Below are 17456 nucleotides of genomic sequence, written 5' to 3'. Positions count from 1 at the left end.
TTTAGTTTTTTATTTAGTTAGTTTTATGTACATTGCGATCTTTTCTAGAAGCTGATCAAGAATGACACTCTGACTTCTCCTCGATCTTGTTTATGCGAATCTCTGGTATTACGACACAGTCACTGGATTGTGATTCCCAAGAATCGTGGAAAACTTTCGTCAATCTGCTTGTAACATTTTAATGACTAACAATATATTTATTATCAATATCTATTGAGTAGATATTGGACATCTAAGCAATTTAATTAAACAATTTTATAAAGAAATAATCAAAATTTAATGGAATTTCTTGTAATTGTAAGTTCAGTATTACCTGGTATTAATTGTTCCTTTTTCATTGTAACTGTTTTCAGAAATTGTATGTTGCGTCTGATCGTGTGATATCGCATCCTGTTCCATATCTGTTAACTCTACTACTTCCGAAGCTGAACGTTTCCTTTCATCGAAGACCATTCCTGCAACTTCTGGTTTATTTATAACTTCATTAACAGTTCAATAATAATTACTTCATTAATTACCAAATTTCGCCGTTTACCTTTTGCAGTTCTTGTTTTTGCCGATCTCTTAGATAAAGCTGGTAACATTCTTTTCCATTTCAGAAAGGACGAGTCAGACAGTTCTTCTCTTTTCTTCACTATTTTAAATAATTTCCGTCGTTCCTCAGTACGTTCATGACGCAGTTGTATCTGAGCAAAGTCAATAATCAGTAAATTATCAAACTTTTACAATAACTAAATGAATAGATGCACCGACAATAAAAAAACAGATGTATACTTTTTTAGTTGAACTAAGGCAGATTATTTAAAATTCTAATTTGATAAGTTCATAATCAGGATATTTCTATCTGGTAAATAATTTTAATTTTTCCATTCGGGAATTATAATTTGATAAGTACCTTTAAATCATTATTAGCTTCTCTTAAAGAGTTAGTTAATGAGACCATATAATAAATAATGAGTACCATAAGAACAATTAGTGGAATTATTATGCCAGGTGAAGCAATGTAAGCAAGGCACCTGAAAATGTTATAAAACAAAAAAAATGGTAAATAAATGTCAGTAAACATGAGATATCCTTTCTTAGTTCCTTTTTCAAATTTATATATATATTTTTTTTAATAAAATATACTACAATACTTGTTAATTGGATCAGGAAGAGAGTCAGAGAGCTGTTTAGTTGCTAAATAGTAAATTTTCTCGTAACCAGAGAATGGACCACAATCCCAGGATGGTTTAACCCAAACTATGGCGTAGCCAACAGGTAGAATATATAAACATAACATGGTTAACAACAGAGCATAGTAAAAGTTATTGGACCTGCAGAAATTAATACTTTAGAATAAATGAAATTAATAGATGCTAGAAATAAAGAGAACAATTTTTTAAATACCTAGAGGCCCGAAAAACTACTTCATGCGGCACATTACAGGTAAGAACAGCCCAGGATCTTAAATACATAAGAATTCCAAGTTTTAGAAGATTCAGGGCTGTTAATCCTGGGCTGAAGAACATCCCCATCCAAATAATTCCTTGATTATTTACCAAATGAAGTATATTTTCAGCAATCTTGAAATCACCATACTGAGGAAATTGCTTTTCTAGGTCCCAACACCAACAATTATTCATGTATCGTACAAAAACTGCACGGAAGAAATCTATACTAAGCGTGGTCACAATGCTGAGTATCTGTGATAAATAAAAAAAGTATTAAAAAATATTTAAAGTGAAGAATAAACATTAAAAAATATTAAAAATTAAATTCACCAAGTCCATGACGGTGAGCTTAGCAAGTTCTTGACCAAACATCGTTTCCCAGCACAAACGACGAGGCTTTTTCCGAGCTTTTATGTCTAACGGATTCGGTGAAGAGGCTAGTAGAAGAAATATTCAAGTATAAAAAATATAAATGAAAGATTAAACGATAATATTTTTAAAAGTATAGTATACAAATTATACTTTGTTTATACTTGTATTCTGTGTAGTTGTTGTGCAAATCTTCTCAAAACATTTTGTGACGTAATCCTTTTCTGAGAGAGGTATTACACTTTCACGTAACGTTGTCGAGGAACGATCGATAGTGGAAATTTTATCAGTACTTTCTGTACTAGATTCTCTATTAAATGTAATCGTGTTCATCGAATATTCAGTGTTTGTATTCAATGTTGTAATTACAGAATACTCAGATGTATCATTTATTTGTGATGACATAGATGATAATGTGATAAATTCTTTTGTCTTCGTGGGAAAAGTTTCATTGTAATCTTCAGTAATGATACTAGAAATAGTATTTGTACTTGTACTTATATTATAATCTCTTTCTTCAATTGTTTCGCTATAAGCTGTAGATTCGTTGAAGAAAATACTAGTCATAGAAGAACTATCAGTTTCTTCAGTGAAATTTGTAAAAGAAATTTCTGTGAGATTTTTGAAGATAGTGAAAATGGTGGTTGCTTCAAATATATCATTTTGTTCAAACATTTGCGTTGTAAAATCTGTCTCTTCGGTTATATTTTTGGTGGAAATGGATGCAGATTTGTTCAGTTCATTTGATGTAATATCGTCGTAATTATCGTATGTGTAATCCAGAGGAGGATAATCTCCGACATTGTATATTTCTTCCAGGGATTTTTCATCGAGTATCGGGTTCAGATACAGACTCGTGGGTATGAATGAAAATGGTGGCAGTGCTAAATTATTCAATATAAAGAAATTGTTAATGTATATTTATGTGATAACTAAACGAATTAAGACAGAAGAAGGCAAAAGAAGAAATATAGAGACTAGAAGATTCTGTCCATTAATGTATCTGCAGTCGAGCTCCTTTGTCTAGAATAAAAAATTATGTAAAATATTAATGATGATAAAGACATACTTGTTTCAGGAAGTTCACTTCTATACTGCATTGCAGTGACATTGTTTGCCAAGATTAAACTTAAGGATGCTAATGTCACGACCTGTTGTGATTTCTTCATACTATCATCACATTCAATAGATATGTATTTGCAGTTCTTAATTGTTTCCTGAACATATTCTAAATCTTGCTTCTGTAACATCAACAAACTAGATATCTTCTTGAACCTCATAATTCACTAAACATATCATTATATAGATACAGTTCACTTGCCATTGAATCGATCTTCTCAAACAATGCGAATATTAGTGAATAAAAATTCAATAAATTGAGAACCATTATTCTGTGAAAAGTCAATTCAATCATCAAATTAATAATTATAAAATTTGAAAGTAAGATTCCTAATGGATGTATCAGAGAAAAATTGTTTATAATACACACCGTGCAAGCTGCAAACGCAGCTGTTTCCTAGGATGATAGCTCTCCAGTAGTCCCAATATCTCAAAGAACGACGGGAACACGTATGTGATCAAGGACAGTACGACCGTAATTTCGTTTTGACGCCACCAATTGGTCTGTTCGAGTTCCTCAGAACTTCGTACGACCATTTTTACCACGGCATACGCTGACAATCCGAATAATGCAATCACAGATGTGTTTACGAAGATCCTCATTGATATAATCCTCCAACTAAAATTTTCCAAAGCATTAAATTTATGAGGCAAAATAATACAATTACAGGGATCCACTAATTTAATAGAAGTGAGAATAAATATAAGTAAATAAATTATTTGCATTAATATTGCAGGTATTTGCAAATATAAACTAGAATAAGTTTTATAAAAATGTAAATAATATAGAAAAAGATATGTATAATGGAAGAATAATTTTATTCTTAATAATAGTGATTTTATAAAAAAGAAGATATTGAAAAATGATAAAGCAGTAGATATTTCTTCCAGTAATCTTACTTCCTTTCATCTTTTTCTTTTTCAGCTTCCTCCAACAAAGCTTCTTTAAATCCAAGAACGATGCTCGCCGTCCTATTGTGCGCAGTTTCAGTATTTCCAATCATGAAGTCCCATCCAGTGAATAACTTCCAAGAAAACACGCACTCGTCGTCTTTCTCCGTGAGTTTGCTCAATCGTGAATTTTTTGCCATTCTAAGAAAACCGTCAATATAATTTTTTGTAGAGAATTAAAGATTTGATTTGTAGATAGCCGTACTTGCGTAATATGGCGACGAAACTGTAGATATAAATGACCAAATTGGTGACGAAATAAGCTAGAGGTAATCTGTAACCACTTCCAGAATCTTGATTTGTGTACCAGCCATAAAAGAACGGTGAGTACCTTAAGATGCCCTCGAATTCCCACAGAGTTAATAAGTGCTTCGATTTTATCTTCTCCTCCTCGAGCATTATCTTCCGCTCCCCTGCTGCTGCCCGGTCTGCTGTGAGCATCTGTCGCGAAGAATATCTGACGAAATTTGAGCGACTACTTTTCTTCGTAGTAGGATTTCAACTTCCTTCAATTTCTCAAATCCAAATTTTCAAGTGCAATAAAAAGTTGATTGATAAAAAGTTGAAACTTGAGTAATTTAAGAATGATGGAATTATAATACTCTCCTTTAAATTATAATGGACTGTCATACAAATTATATCACATATTTTTCAAATGATCTCGAATAGTCTCCAATAATAATTATTTAGTTAATAGTAACTATTATATTACCATACCTCAGGAATGGCCACAAAAGCAGTAAGAATAACTGTCATGACAAGATTAATCCAAAACAACCAACGAAGAAAGGTAAAATACGAAGCCACTGCTGAACCAAAATGTGATTCGATTTCCTTTATACGAAGTTCCCATGGCACCAACCATGTTTGAAGGTTAACCATCTCTCTCCGACAGTATTGCCATTTCTACAAATTAAACGTTGTCAATAGAAAAGATCTATATGTACCAACAGCTTTTTTAAATTATTACCTTGGTAATAAACAGGGAAATCCGAGCAATAACGTCTTTCGTGCTGCGAGTGTGAGCCAGTCTTTCCTGAAGAACTCCCTCATGTCTTCTAACGTAGGATTTTGCTTGTCGTACTAATTTAATCTTCCGACAAAGTGGCCAAGCTTGTTGCTTCACTCCACTCAACACTTCTTTGTGCATTTTCAACTTTTCAAATATCTGTTCTTGATTTCCACTTTCTTCAATGGAGATCACTGTTCTGTACAAGTTTACAAGGATACTATCTTTATTTCTTTCCATATTAATCATCAATTAACATTCTTTATACGTTTATTTTAAATACTTTTAGTATTTTAATGTATTATATAGTATTTAATACTTGTAATATTTCCATACTTTCTATTTTTTCTATTTAAATTATTTAGTTTTTAATAATCGCTTTTTAATTTTTACAGGGATAATTCTTATAATCGATAAACGTAAGATTGAAAATAATATACTAACTCTCCGGAACTTATAGTGTAAACGGAAGATCTTCGACGTAGCATGGCGTCAGCCTCGGCGTTGAAAGGAGAGGATGGACGACGTCTCCGTCTGCTCTGTCGCCGACTAGAACTCCGTCGTTGCATGATCTCACATGCTGAAGCAGAATATTCATCCTCGTTGGCCTCCTCCTCTAAAATTCATTAAATATTCACATTTTATATCTATAAATTAAAGTCCCCATACATTTATTATATTATGTATTACAAATATATACAACTTTACAAAAATTCTTAAATTTTTTCAGAACTCTTGAGAACTCCTTATAGATCCATCTATCTTCATATAATAATTAATTTTTATGTAAATAATAGAATATTTTGACAAAAATAGCGATTTATTTCTCTGATAAATTTGTTGTGATAAATTTGATAAATTATTTCCTATAATGGATTAATATGGATCGTTAAAAACATCATTCAGAATGATATGAATTATATTAGTAACTGATTTCTTTAATTTACAAATACAAACCAGCTATAGAGACTCTCTGCATATCGGTGTAGTTTTTCACGTCAATGGCGTTTCTCTCTTCTTTCCTCGCTTGATTTGAGCAACTTTCCCTCTGATTACCCTCGTCTTCGGCGATGACAAAGGTAACTGATCGTTCAATTGATGATTGCAGAGAAGTAACTCCCACCTACAGCAGAAGGCAAAACCGGGAAACTAGTTGGATGAACTTCACCCGTAAATCATCCATTCTCACGCCACGTACTGTGCACACAATATGCACAAGCGATTGATTATCGAATGATAACGTCGAACTCAATTTTAAGTGTATAATTCTTATTAAATTCCACGTCCCTGTTATAAACTCCACTTTAGAAAACTTTTTCATTGAACGTATCTTCTAAGGCTATTAATTAGGAAAGACACTAACACTTTTGTTGTTATATCGCAGAGGAAGCTTTAAATGAAGAAAGAGGAAATTTGTCGATGATAAAAGACACCAACTTGGATGTTAATAAAACTGGAAGATTGCAAGTTAATAAGTCGATGATTAGAGATGAAGTGAGGTCGATGGATAGGAAGGGACTGACATCGTGTCAGTAGGAAAGAACCTGGTCAATCCCTGGTGAAACCATCCCTCTGTTGAAATCTATAAGTTGCCTGTAATGCTTACTCTACTCGATATCGGGGACATCGTGTTTCCGTCCACGACGCAAATCCTCGAAATCACGAAAGGTCGTATATTAGGAGCAAGTAGATACTTCGTTTAACGATCAGACAGTTTGTTAGGTATATATCGTGATGGTTATAGGACAAACGTGTTTTCTATTGATGTTCCAATTTACCTTCAGAAAATAAATAGCTTTAAGAGTTAGCTTTAATAGGTTTAAATAGCTTTAAGACAAAGGAGATGACTTCTTTCTTATATAACATTATCAATAACAAATTTATAAACAAGATTCTTCTATCATTATGCTATTAAAATTTTCATAGTCTTACACTATTATTATAAAAATGATTGATCCCTAAAATCTATATTGATATTATAATTCTTATTAATTTTTAATCTTTTTTCTTCTTTGTCTCCTTTGTAAAAGTAAGAAAAATATAAAATTTACCTTCTTTATAAAATAATAGAGTATTGATTTCTAAATGTTTATAATTTTTATTTTCAGGAATATGTATCTCTTGTATGGATCAATCATCGATGGCAAGAGTTTAACAAGGTGTCAATGTAAATGTTCAGAGGCACGAGGTCACATGCGACGTGCCGCACCCTAGATACTCATCGTGCTCACGTATAACTCGCATTCTTCACGTGACCCCACCCTGTGCTTCATAGATAATCATTCTTCTTTCCTAATCTCGCGTCGCGTAGCACGCGAGATCTATAGACTCCCGAAAATCACTCTCTCCCTTTTCGTCTACCATTTACTTTTGGGGCCCCAGAAATGAGATTTGTGAAGAGCCACGAAACGCCACGTTATCGTTATCAGTCATTTTTATGACACACCTTCGTAAAAATGAGTCATCTGTCTAAAGAAGCAGGTAATTTAAACAAGTCTTACAATTGAATTATATGTATGTATCATTTTAATCTATACCAATTGAAATTTGAATCTAAATATGACATATTTCCGATTTTGTAAATTTCAAACTTTTACACTTTCTCATTATATATCACACATACCTATGTTAATATTTTATTTTTAATATTGCATATAATTATATTATTCATTGAAATTTTACTCTATTTATTGTAATTAAATATATTATTTTATTGTTTTATTTTATTATTAAAGAAATTGTGTTGAGTTTAGCAGTACTCCATTAAAGATGATTATCATAGTCTTTTCTCAAAACTAGTACAAAAGACGCAGTTATAGGGACTAACATTAATTCTGGAAATACGTCTGCAAGAACTTCACTTTGCAAAACTAATTTGCTAATTAGCAGAGGTATACATCTTATTAGTCACTAAACTATCTGAAAATTTATCGAACCCAATGACAGCTTTGATACTCACGCAATGTCACTCTTTGCCATCGACAAACACATTTGTTGATTAAACGGGCGTAACACAAATAAAAATTCTTGCTTTCTATTTTTTCAATCTTTTAATTGCTTTTTTGTTTTTTGAGATGAAAGGAATATATTTAATTAGTTCTTCATTTTAGTACAGGCTCTTTTATTTATTTCAGAAAACATATGTTTGAACCTTACTTGCAGAGAAGGCTGCATCGACAATGGTATCGATTGTACTCGAGATCGAGACACAGTATTCGATCTTAAAATTCCAGAAATTTTCTCCGTAGATTCCTGTTTCATACTTTCCTTCATATCTATATTCACAACTAAAGAATTATTTCACTATATTAAACTGGTCAAATTGCCAAATAAAAAAAGAAACGGTGATCTTTCGCGGTTTATTCTTATTAGAAACCAATCATTACACCCGAAAAATTTCTAATAAATTTCAGTTTATTAAAATTTAATCGTTATTTCACTAAAACTTTAATTCCTTTTTTAAAGATATTTCTCATTATTTTTATTATTGACAAACTTTAAGCTAAGTAACACAGTTAAAAAGTTTTACTTATAAATTTTATAAATATGTTTAAAAAGTTTTTATGTAGGTTTGTATAAGACAAAATACAAGTATGTATATTTTTCAAGAGTTAAATTGTTCTGGTCTTTTTAAGGTCTGCTGGTATACTGATTACCATAAAGGCAGGAAAGTACAAGCACTGTCAGAATAGTGAACTACACAGTATGATTACCCTATTAATACTGAAAGATACTAACACGTATTAAACTGCAAGCCATTAATAGTACCAGATACAGTGGAAAGGATATAATTAAACACGTCGATTTTTCACAGAGCATTTTATTTACTGGCCATTGCAATTTTTAAATATACTTTCTGATGGCTTCAACGTTTTCATAAACCAATTGTTTATCTTAATTTATTTTAATTGCGAGTTTAACATGTCAGAGCTACATATTTATATACTCTTCTGAATTCAACATATAGATTTGTCTTTTTTTTTTTTTTACGTTCATTAATTTCTCCATACATACAATACAAAAAGAATTTTCTTCCCTAAGAAATATGTTGGATAAAATTCATAAGAATTTAACACCAGATTAAATCTGCATCTTTCTATTTTACAGTACAGAGTTCGACTTGTAAAATTAGTTATAGATGTGTAATAAGTATGTACAAGAATGATGTACTTTATATACACTTATTTGTCACACGCTGATCACAAATTGTTTGCTCGCTTGTTGTAAATACACTTTATTAAAAGCTCTACTCTTTTGGCACGATTTCACCAAATCTAAAGAATACACTAAATTTATACTTTCCGCTATCAATGTCTGATTTCATCATTCAAAGAAAGACTGTTAACAACCATTTGGAACTATTATTTCTGTTTGTTATGTCGACAATTAAAATCCCACCTCCTATGAACACTCTACAGCGTTTATAAGGAAAACAATGCATTTACATGCTTCACTTAGTCCTTACATTTAATAATAAGCTCACTTGGGCAGAACTTTTGTGTGTAGACAATGGTTTTGGTTACATTTAAAACCAAGAATAATTATAACAACAGTTAATTAATTTTGATTGCATTATAATATAGACAGTTTATATAGCGGCCAAACAATGAACTCCAAATTAATTCGTGACCTAAACCATACTACAAAATATAGGAAAGAAAACATTATTTTTTATAAAAAGCGTTCTACCCAAGAGATGATATGTTTAGTAGACAGTAAAATTTTTCAGAAACTACTCTGGAAAAGATCTTTTATCACTTGGTTGTATGTCTCGCCCAGGTAGTCCTGTGCACTTCGGACATCAAATCATTTCTTGGAGGCAAACGAGCACTGGTTGTGCGAGACGGCGGTGGACCAGGAGTTCTTAATATGGTAGCCAAGTTTTTCTGGTTCTGTAAACTTTGTTTATTCGACGCTTGACCGTTGGAGTTTTCTTTGGTCGGTGATTGCTTAGGTGTTGTATCTAAGCGTTTACCCTGAGGCGGAGGATCCAACACAATTGGTGGAATTTCGTCATGCAGATTGATTCGATCCTGCTTACTCTTTGTCTCCTGAACTACGTGACTGACGTTCCTTTCGCCTGTACAGGGCAAAGGTTTAATAAATGTTGTTTTCAACTCTGTAGTCTCTGAACTTCCGATATAATTATCTACTTTGTGCGTCATTATAGGTGATGAACAGAAACTGTTTGGTTGAGAAGCTCTTAATGACATGGAATTTGGAGACAACTGGGCTGAGCTCTGTAAAATAAAAAAAAATTGTACAAGTTATGTATATTTTGCTGGATTTCGTTAGAATTAATATTAGAATTTACTTACAGCTGGCCTATTGTTAGGAGGTACAACAAGATTGGGACCCATTGTATAAGGAGAAGGCGTGTTATAAGGTGACCTTTGAGGTTGATATGGACTTATGTTGTGCAGCCTTTCTAGGAGTTGTGTTTGAAACTGTAACTGATCTGCTGGACAACTATTTCCTTGTATTCCTATTGTATTCAAACCTCCAGGGTATAAGGAATCTGGTGGATAAGAGTAGTATGGAGATGGTGGATCCAGTTCCCATGGTGAACTTTGTCCTCCTGTTCGTTGGCACTGTTTAGAAGGTAATGATATTAAAACATTCTTCTAGAAAATATGTAAAAGAGTGGATAATTAGAAATATTAATGTTTAATACATTCAAATATTCAAAATTTTCACTTTTTAATTATCCTAGTATTTTCACATTTTATAAATTTAGTGAGGCAAAAATTTGGAATGTGAAACGTTAAGGAAGAATGACAATAGTTGATTACCTGAAACTCTACATTTTTAATTCTGATGCATGCTTTGTAAAAATTCAAAAATTGGCAACGTTACCTAGCATTTGTTGGTAGCACAAAATCCAAAATCCCGTGCGAAGACCTGTTACATAACATCGTCACACCGGCGCTTAGCACGATTATTGGATTAGCGATTTAGCTTTAACGTCAGCATTAAATTGCTATCTTCCGGCCGAGCAATCTAGGATGAAACGCGTCGCTCATAAGCAATACTGTTTTCACGTGTTTCAAAGTTTAACCGCTCATACAGTTTCCTTAAAAGGATTAAAAGGTTCCTTTGTGAAATATGCTTAAACTTATCACGTATACTTAACAACGTCTTTTTTCCATCACAGCGTTTAAATTTTGTTCCACTATTTTTTGAGCAATTACTATTCATACTAAATAAATTATAAGATCAGATTTCTTGGTGTAAATGGCATATATCCATTTACGGATTGATACTATTTACATTCAGGTATCTTAATTATGTTAAAATATAAAATCTTTCATAAGCACAAAACAATATTTTAAAAAACATAATCATGAATGTACATGCAAAAAAAAAACTAGGACATTCAATTTGAATTATAGCAAATACTTTCAAACATACATTTAGTCGTATTTTATCTAAAAATAAAATGACAGAACGTAATCAAGTGGTACAAACAAAGAACAATCGCAATTTTAATAAATGTAAAAAGTAAAGAAAAGCACGCATTCTCAATTCTACAGTAAACAAATTAAAATACTTGTAACACATTTCTTGATACAAAAACAGTCTCGCTTGCTCGATGACAGGTGCAAAATATAAAAAATGTGCATAAATTGTTTTATTAAGAAGATCACTAAAAGATGCGTCAGTACAAAAGGCGTTACGGTATAAAAAAAGAAAAGAAAAAAAAAGAAAATACAAAATACAGTGCTAAACGTTAATCGGAATGCAACGTTCGCAGACATACGGCTTGCTGGCTGTTGAACACTCGAGTCATGGTATTCGGTAGAGCGTTACCTGGCCGAGGTTCGACAGATCAGGAACGGTGGTAGTTTGTTGCATCGTCGCTGAGCCAGGCAACTGAGGCTGTGAGGTTACGTGACCACTCGAGATTCTTTCTTGCTCTCGAAGGTGGCCGACTAACGCACCTATATGCTCTAGAAGTTCTTTGTTTTGCATCAGCAATTGATGCGTCCTGGCCTAAAACAAAACATAATAAATATTTGGTATCATATTTGATTGAGCTTGTCAGTATGTATTAACAGCAACAAGTAGTTATTATTATCTGTTGATAAAAGCTAAAACACGACAAGATATGAATGACATATAGACATAGATAAAATATAAGTACTTAGTATTATATTTGATTCAACTTATCAGTATCTACTAACAATAACAAATATCTGCTACCGTCTGTTGATAATATTTACAAAATTTAAAAATATATACCGATGTCTCTTGATGTTTATTACTGCCCACAAATTTTTTTACAAACTTTACAAATTTTATAAACTTCGCTAATGCTTGCTTGTAAATTATCAATAAAATTAGTAATAACTATCTATTCTAACATGTATCAACATTTATTAACATTGCAAATCGGTATTTTCTATTGTCATACAAACAATATTAATTATACTTATCAGTACCTACACCTGCTATTATATATTTACTCTAATTACTTTTACTATTACTTTAATTTATTACGATTATTTTTTCAATTACATGTATATATCTGGTAGCATTCATTAATATCTATACAGAGCAGATGATAATACGTTAATTCTAGTACTGATAAATCAATATTTTCAGATCCGGCACAATCGACAGACGGCCTATAAGCAAAGCAGCGCATCATCACTTACTTGAGCTTCGACTCGAGCTGCTGTTTCAGCCGCAAGCTGATCCTGAAGCAGTCGCGCATGGGCAACAGCGGCTCTGGTCTGTTGGCTCTGTTGCTCTAATCGTTCTCGCAACAGTTGAATCTCGTGCTTTAGAGCAGTTAATTCGCCTCCAACCAGTAATCCTCCGCAATCGGAGGTCACCGTGCCCTATACATGAGATTAAACAATTATTCATAAATCTACTTATGTCCAATATATCTTAAAAGAGAATTTTAAGATAGACTAGCGCATTATTAATATTATATGACGATTCAACTTACCGATGGCGATTGTCTAATAGGGGAGGTAGACGCTGTGGTCGCTGGGATTTCGTGCGTCCTCAGAAGGCAAGGAACGGTCGTCTGTTCCGGTACCGAATCTTCTACGTCCCCTAATAGCGATATATCTAAAATACAATATAGTTTTTAATTTTCGTTTGGAAAATTCATAACGAGTAAACTGTAGTCGTTTATGTAATTTCACATTTTTATGAACGTAACTAAACAAATGAAGGTAGAAATAGATATTTTTAAATTTCTCAAAAATGCATAAACATCCATAGTTTAATAATGGAGAAGGAGAAATATTACATTTGCAAGAATCTTTTAACTTTATAGTTTCCAATATTATGAGAGAATTAAAAACAGTGTAAAGAATATTATGATTCATTAATACGTCATTAAATGAAAAACTAATTGAGAAAAGTAAATTGCTTTTTTTTGTAGTTGAACAGAAGTCGGGATGTTAAACCTTTATGCACAGAAGACGGCGACGGTTGCGACTGTTCATTCGGAATTTCGTCTTGGTCCTCGTAAACGTCACGATGATTCTCACCGTGCTCCCTCTCTCTCTCTTTCTCCCCCCGGTCCCGTTCTTCCGTGGCGTTGTTTAAACTTAATTTATGGCACACCTCGAAAGCCTGTCCTACCGTTCTGACCACCCTCATCGCTTGACTCTAACGAAATCCAACTTTTTCAATTGAACGTACAAGTAAGTATAATATTTAGAGGTGACGAGGGCTAATTGTCGCATAACATGCAGATATTAAGGTGAATTTGTACCTGATCATGAAACTTCAAGTACTGAAAGATCAAAATTCGACGCAAGCATGTTGGAACTTACAAATACTTTGGAGTTTTAAGGATAATTTCAGTCTAGTGGAAAACATAATAATTTAAAACGTCAAAAGTCTGGGGATTCCGAATTTTCAGAAGATCAACATTTAAAATCCAAGTTCCCAAATTTTGGAATAATCAATTTTTATTTTCTAAAATTCAAAATATGCAAATTTTCGAACTTCAGATTTGTAAATTTCCAAATTCCTGTAAGACTTTTGAATCTCCAAATCCTTAAATTTTCAAATTTCTGGATGTTCTAATTCATAAACAATTAAATCTCTTGATCTCCAAATTATTGGACCTATTTATTTTTAAATTTGCAAATGCTCAAATTTCGAATTTTTCAAACTTTTGCGTCTCCAAATATTGCAATTTCGAAAACATTAAGATTTTAACGTTCCCCTAATTCCTTACTGGGGGGCTTCTAGGTGCTAAAATATTCACTCGCCACAAACTTCAAACAATCTAATTCTAAACTTAAACCTAAACCATCTGAACTGCATTCGAAAACATTTTAATATATCAATGTCTCAATTCCTACCAAACCTAACCTCCAAAATCAAAAAGTCCAACTATAAACAAAAACAAAAAAAAAAAAATACAAAAGAAAATGCTATAAAAAATTTGGCTCCATGAATAAAAATTAAGACATATAATAGTATAATTTATTCCTGCACGATGTTCTTCATCGGCCACGACATCCCGTGGCTCCTCTTTACTTTTCTTTTTTCATTATAGGAGCGGGACAACCTTACCCCATAAACGGCGTTATTCGTAAGCGTACACCTTTACCTCGAGCTCTTCGAGGTCATCGTTCTCCTCCTCAAAGGGGTTCTCATCGAAGCTAAAATCGACGCTTGTGGTCGAATGCGTCAACTGAAGAGGCGGAGGTTTTGTCTTTTTAAAAGGTTTCTTCAACTTCAGATAGTTGAATATTTCAGGTTCCTTGAACGAGAGTTTCTTCCTGGGCTTCGGGGTGGTCTCGACGCCAGAAGGACTAGCTGGACCGGAACTAGGGGACACTGCTGTCTCAGAGTTCGTTTGCTTCGAGTTCTTCAGCATGGTTGGTACGTGTTACGCTTTTATGATGAGGATTTATTCAGTAAGTAACACTAATACTTTTTTCAGAAGACACTGTATGTACACATATAACATGGTGGAAGTTTATGGTCTTCTTATGGACTTCATTTTTGTTCTACATTGAATTGTATGTTTCCTTTTATACTCTTATCTTTTTAGATGCATTCAATAGTGAATTTATTGTAAACAGCATGCTGTAATTTGAGGACGGTGATAATCGAGTAATTATACGGTGAACAAACAATTTTGGTTTATGGAAATATTTAATTATAATCGCGAAGGATTAATTATTAATAATAATTTATTATTAAATTATTTATTACTAAATTCTTATTGAAAAGAGTACATACCTATATCTTGAGAATACATTTAGAGTATATGAAAATTTTGTAACTTTAACACACGGACTTCGACTAACCTTAATTACTGCAACTAAAATTTTACCCGCCATTAGTTTTATGAACAATATTCTTCACTAAAGATATGTTTCTAATTCTACTTAATCAATTCCAATCCAATCATCATTCCTGCTCTAATTTACATCACAAGGGATAAACAATTTAACAAAAATTCGATTTCCAGCTCTTCCCAGTTTAAACGCTTTATAACTTCTCTGTGCAATACACATACTAAAGCTTCGTTTTCAATTTCAGCGAGTCAAACGAATCCGATCATCGAGGTATTACCATTCTCAAAAAGTATCTAATCCTCGTAAATGAAACGGGAACTCGAATAACCGCGAATCACGATCCGTTGGAAGCGATAAATGGTGTAACGAAATTTATTTCAAATATAAGCGCCGGCGAAGAATCGATATTTACGTGTTGTAGCGTAGCTGGACGATTCCATTTATAAACAGCCGACCGGCCGGTGTGGACCCGACAACTGGCAAACTCCCCGATAAATCTTGCTCTTGCTTTAGAAACTATTACGGACCGGCGTCGTTAACGGAGCTATACGAGAGTTTATTTGCTCTGAAGCATGTACAACCGGCGACGCAAGTCGCGTTCGCAACGCACTCTCGTTTCATTCGAGGAATTAATCTCGAACCTGTAAATCTACAATCCGTCCATCCAGATGTTTCAAGACTCGTTCTGTGTGGGTTGCAATAGTTACTTTGAAATAATACTGGATGGAGTATTATTTATGTACTTTTTTCCATTGTGTAACATTCTTTTTTTATTTTTTTATTGACTTTTTTCAACTTTTCTAAGAAAAGATCTGTTTCTAAAGATCATATTATAAAAAATAGTACAGTATATCTTTTTTAAATTATTGCTATACTTCCTATTTTTTAATGGATATTGTTTATAAGGAACGTTTTAACAATGAATAATGTTTCATGTTATATAATTTCCTTTGTAGATCTATAGAATAACTATAATTGGAAAGAATGAAGAAAGAAAATAAAGATTCAAGAGAAGATGCATTCCTAGAACTGCTTTTAGTAGGATTAATATAGGTAAGAGATTTTTAGTAATAAATAGTATTTTTATTAGTATTTGTAATTATATGATTTCTCTCTTAGAAAGAGTAAAACTGCTGTAATGATTGAAATGGGTGGAAGAAGATAATGTAGATGTAAGAGAAGATCTATTTCGGTATAGACCTACTTTTACAGGGATTACTTCCTGAATGTATGAATCAACCCCAATGACCTTTACTTTATTCACATACCGGTAAATCTACTGTAGTCATTCATAAATCTCGAACTTGACCTCACATGACGACCATTAGTGATAACGTGCAGCAAGTGCGTCGCTTTGATTAGACAAGCGTGCGTAACACGAGTGAACATGCTCCCATCGGTGATTAAGTGGCAACTTGATAACACGCGTTCCTTTCGATCGAACACACGCGATCATATTTAAAGACGCGCAGCTTGTATTTGCATAATTATGATCATCTGACATGCATCACAATCTAACTACATACGTAGATGAATGTATTTCTTACTCTTCTTTTATTCCATTAATTATATCTATTTCTCCCTTTTTCCTACTTTTCTTCTTCTTTCTTTTTCAAATCTGTTTTATAACTAATTATGAAATTAAATTATTACTAGAAAACTGATATGTATGTTAGAGAAAGTAGTTAATTTATTTAATGGGTATTTAGTAGAATAAAATTTAATAAAAATAACATGTTAAATGAGATTATCATTTCTATACGAATTGTTTAGTAAGTCTTTTTCACAGGTAATTATCCGAACACATTGGCGATGTCTCTATCGATAAGTTCAAGGATATACTGTACATAAATTGATAACACAGAATTAGGCAAACGAGGTGAAACCTGTTCAGAGAATCAGTGAAATGGAACACGAACACGTGGCCTAAAATAAATAGCTACGGTGTTTACGCCAAATCTCTAAATCCTTTGATGTTCCATCTCCTGTTTCTTCGTTCAAATTAAAAGCGAAGAAGATAAAATATATAAAAATATACAAGTTCTTAATATCGATAAAAAAACTTGACAAAAGAAGGTATTAAAAGATGGTATAATGTGAGAATAAGTAACGCTAAAAGTATCAGTCGTTCAGTTTCGATTCTCCAATTACCTCGATCGGTATATTGTTCCATCGGGCGGAAACAGATTCGTGAGAAATCAAAGGCTTCTCTTGAAAGCTTCATTTTCTGAAAGCTCTCTATAAATACTTGCTGGTTTCAAGGAACAATTTCAGTTTACTACCGTATGAGTT

General features: G+C 32.7%; 2 protein-coding genes and 1 long non-coding RNA gene across 15 annotated transcripts in view; 1 reads left to right on the top strand and 2 right to left on the bottom strand.

Annotated features, from left to right (window-relative positions):
* Positions 1-55: 55 nt before the first annotated feature.
* On the bottom strand, positions 56-6114 carry LOC138181819 (transmembrane channel-like protein). Its single transcript, XM_069117089.1, has 17 exons — positions 5839-6114; positions 5326-5497; positions 4843-5080; positions 4590-4778; positions 4078-4313; positions 3822-4013; positions 3292-3540; positions 3124-3193; positions 2872-3043; positions 1967-2686; positions 1764-1870; positions 1390-1685; positions 1137-1316; positions 896-1016; positions 481-686; positions 314-436; positions 56-164 (listed from the first exon to the last, which is right to left on the bottom strand). Exons 1-17 carry the CDS (start codon positions 5858-5860, stop codon positions 56-58), a joined length of 3402 nt encoding a protein of 1133 aa, XP_068973190.1. The 5' UTR covers positions 5861-6114.
* A 2571-nt stretch (positions 6115-8685) lies between these two features.
* The window catches only part of LOC138186557 (carboxyl-terminal PDZ ligand of neuronal nitric oxide synthase protein), a 39240-nt gene continuing 30469 nt past the window's right edge, over positions 8686-17456 (bottom strand). For 5 of the 12 annotated variants that reach the window (XM_069126550.1, XM_069126558.1, XM_069126601.1 and 2 more), the window contains 6 exons: positions 13308-13512; positions 12839-12963; positions 12540-12725; positions 11692-11874; positions 10200-10472; positions 8686-10121 (listed from right to left, as the gene is read on the bottom strand). In XM_069126550.1, the coding sequence (XP_068982651.1) occupies positions 9636-10121; positions 10200-10472; positions 11692-11874; positions 12540-12725; positions 12839-12963; positions 13308-13512 (1458 nt within the window). In that variant the 3' untranslated portion in view covers positions 8686-9635. Of the gene's footprint in view, positions 10122-10199; positions 10473-11691; positions 11875-12539; positions 12726-12838; positions 12964-13307; positions 13527-14467; positions 14950-15105; positions 15188-15576; positions 15707-17456 lie in introns of those variants that run through there. The other 7 variants (XM_069126565.1, XM_069126582.1, XM_069126573.1 and 4 more) reach the window with 7 other exon arrangements.
* LOC138186612 (uncharacterized) lies at positions 15746-16795 on the top strand. 2 transcript variants are annotated; one of them, XR_011174933.1, is made up of 3 exons: positions 15746-15853; positions 16121-16217; positions 16284-16795. It is a non-coding gene; the product is annotated as an uncharacterized LOC138186612 (long non-coding RNA). The 2 variants fall into 2 exon arrangements; XR_011174931.1 differs by having other exon boundaries at positions 15799-15903.

The sequence above is a fragment of the Bombus flavifrons genome, chromosome 1, assembly GCF_040668555.2.
Source record: "Bombus flavifrons isolate JBK064 chromosome 1, iyBomFlav1_principal, whole genome shotgun sequence".
Classification (NCBI taxonomy): Eukaryota; Metazoa; Arthropoda; class Insecta; order Hymenoptera; family Apidae; genus Bombus; species Bombus flavifrons.
The sequence above is the reverse complement of the archived record's forward strand: the minus strand, read 5'-3'. Positions and strand labels throughout refer to the sequence as shown.

Bases quoted from the DNA above. Each gene is read 5' to 3' on its own strand.
- LOC138181819 (XM_069117089.1), bottom strand. From the start codon at position 5,860: ATGCAGAGAGTCTCTATAGCTG. The intron at 3,194-3,291 runs GTGTGTATTATA...GACTTTTCACAG, and splicing joins CTGCGTTTGCAGCTTGCACG to AATAATGGTTCTCAATTTAT. The intron at 1,017-1,136 runs GTATTGTAGTAT...TAACATTTTCAG, and splicing joins CTTCCTGATCCAATTAACAA to GTGCCTTGCTTACATTGCTT.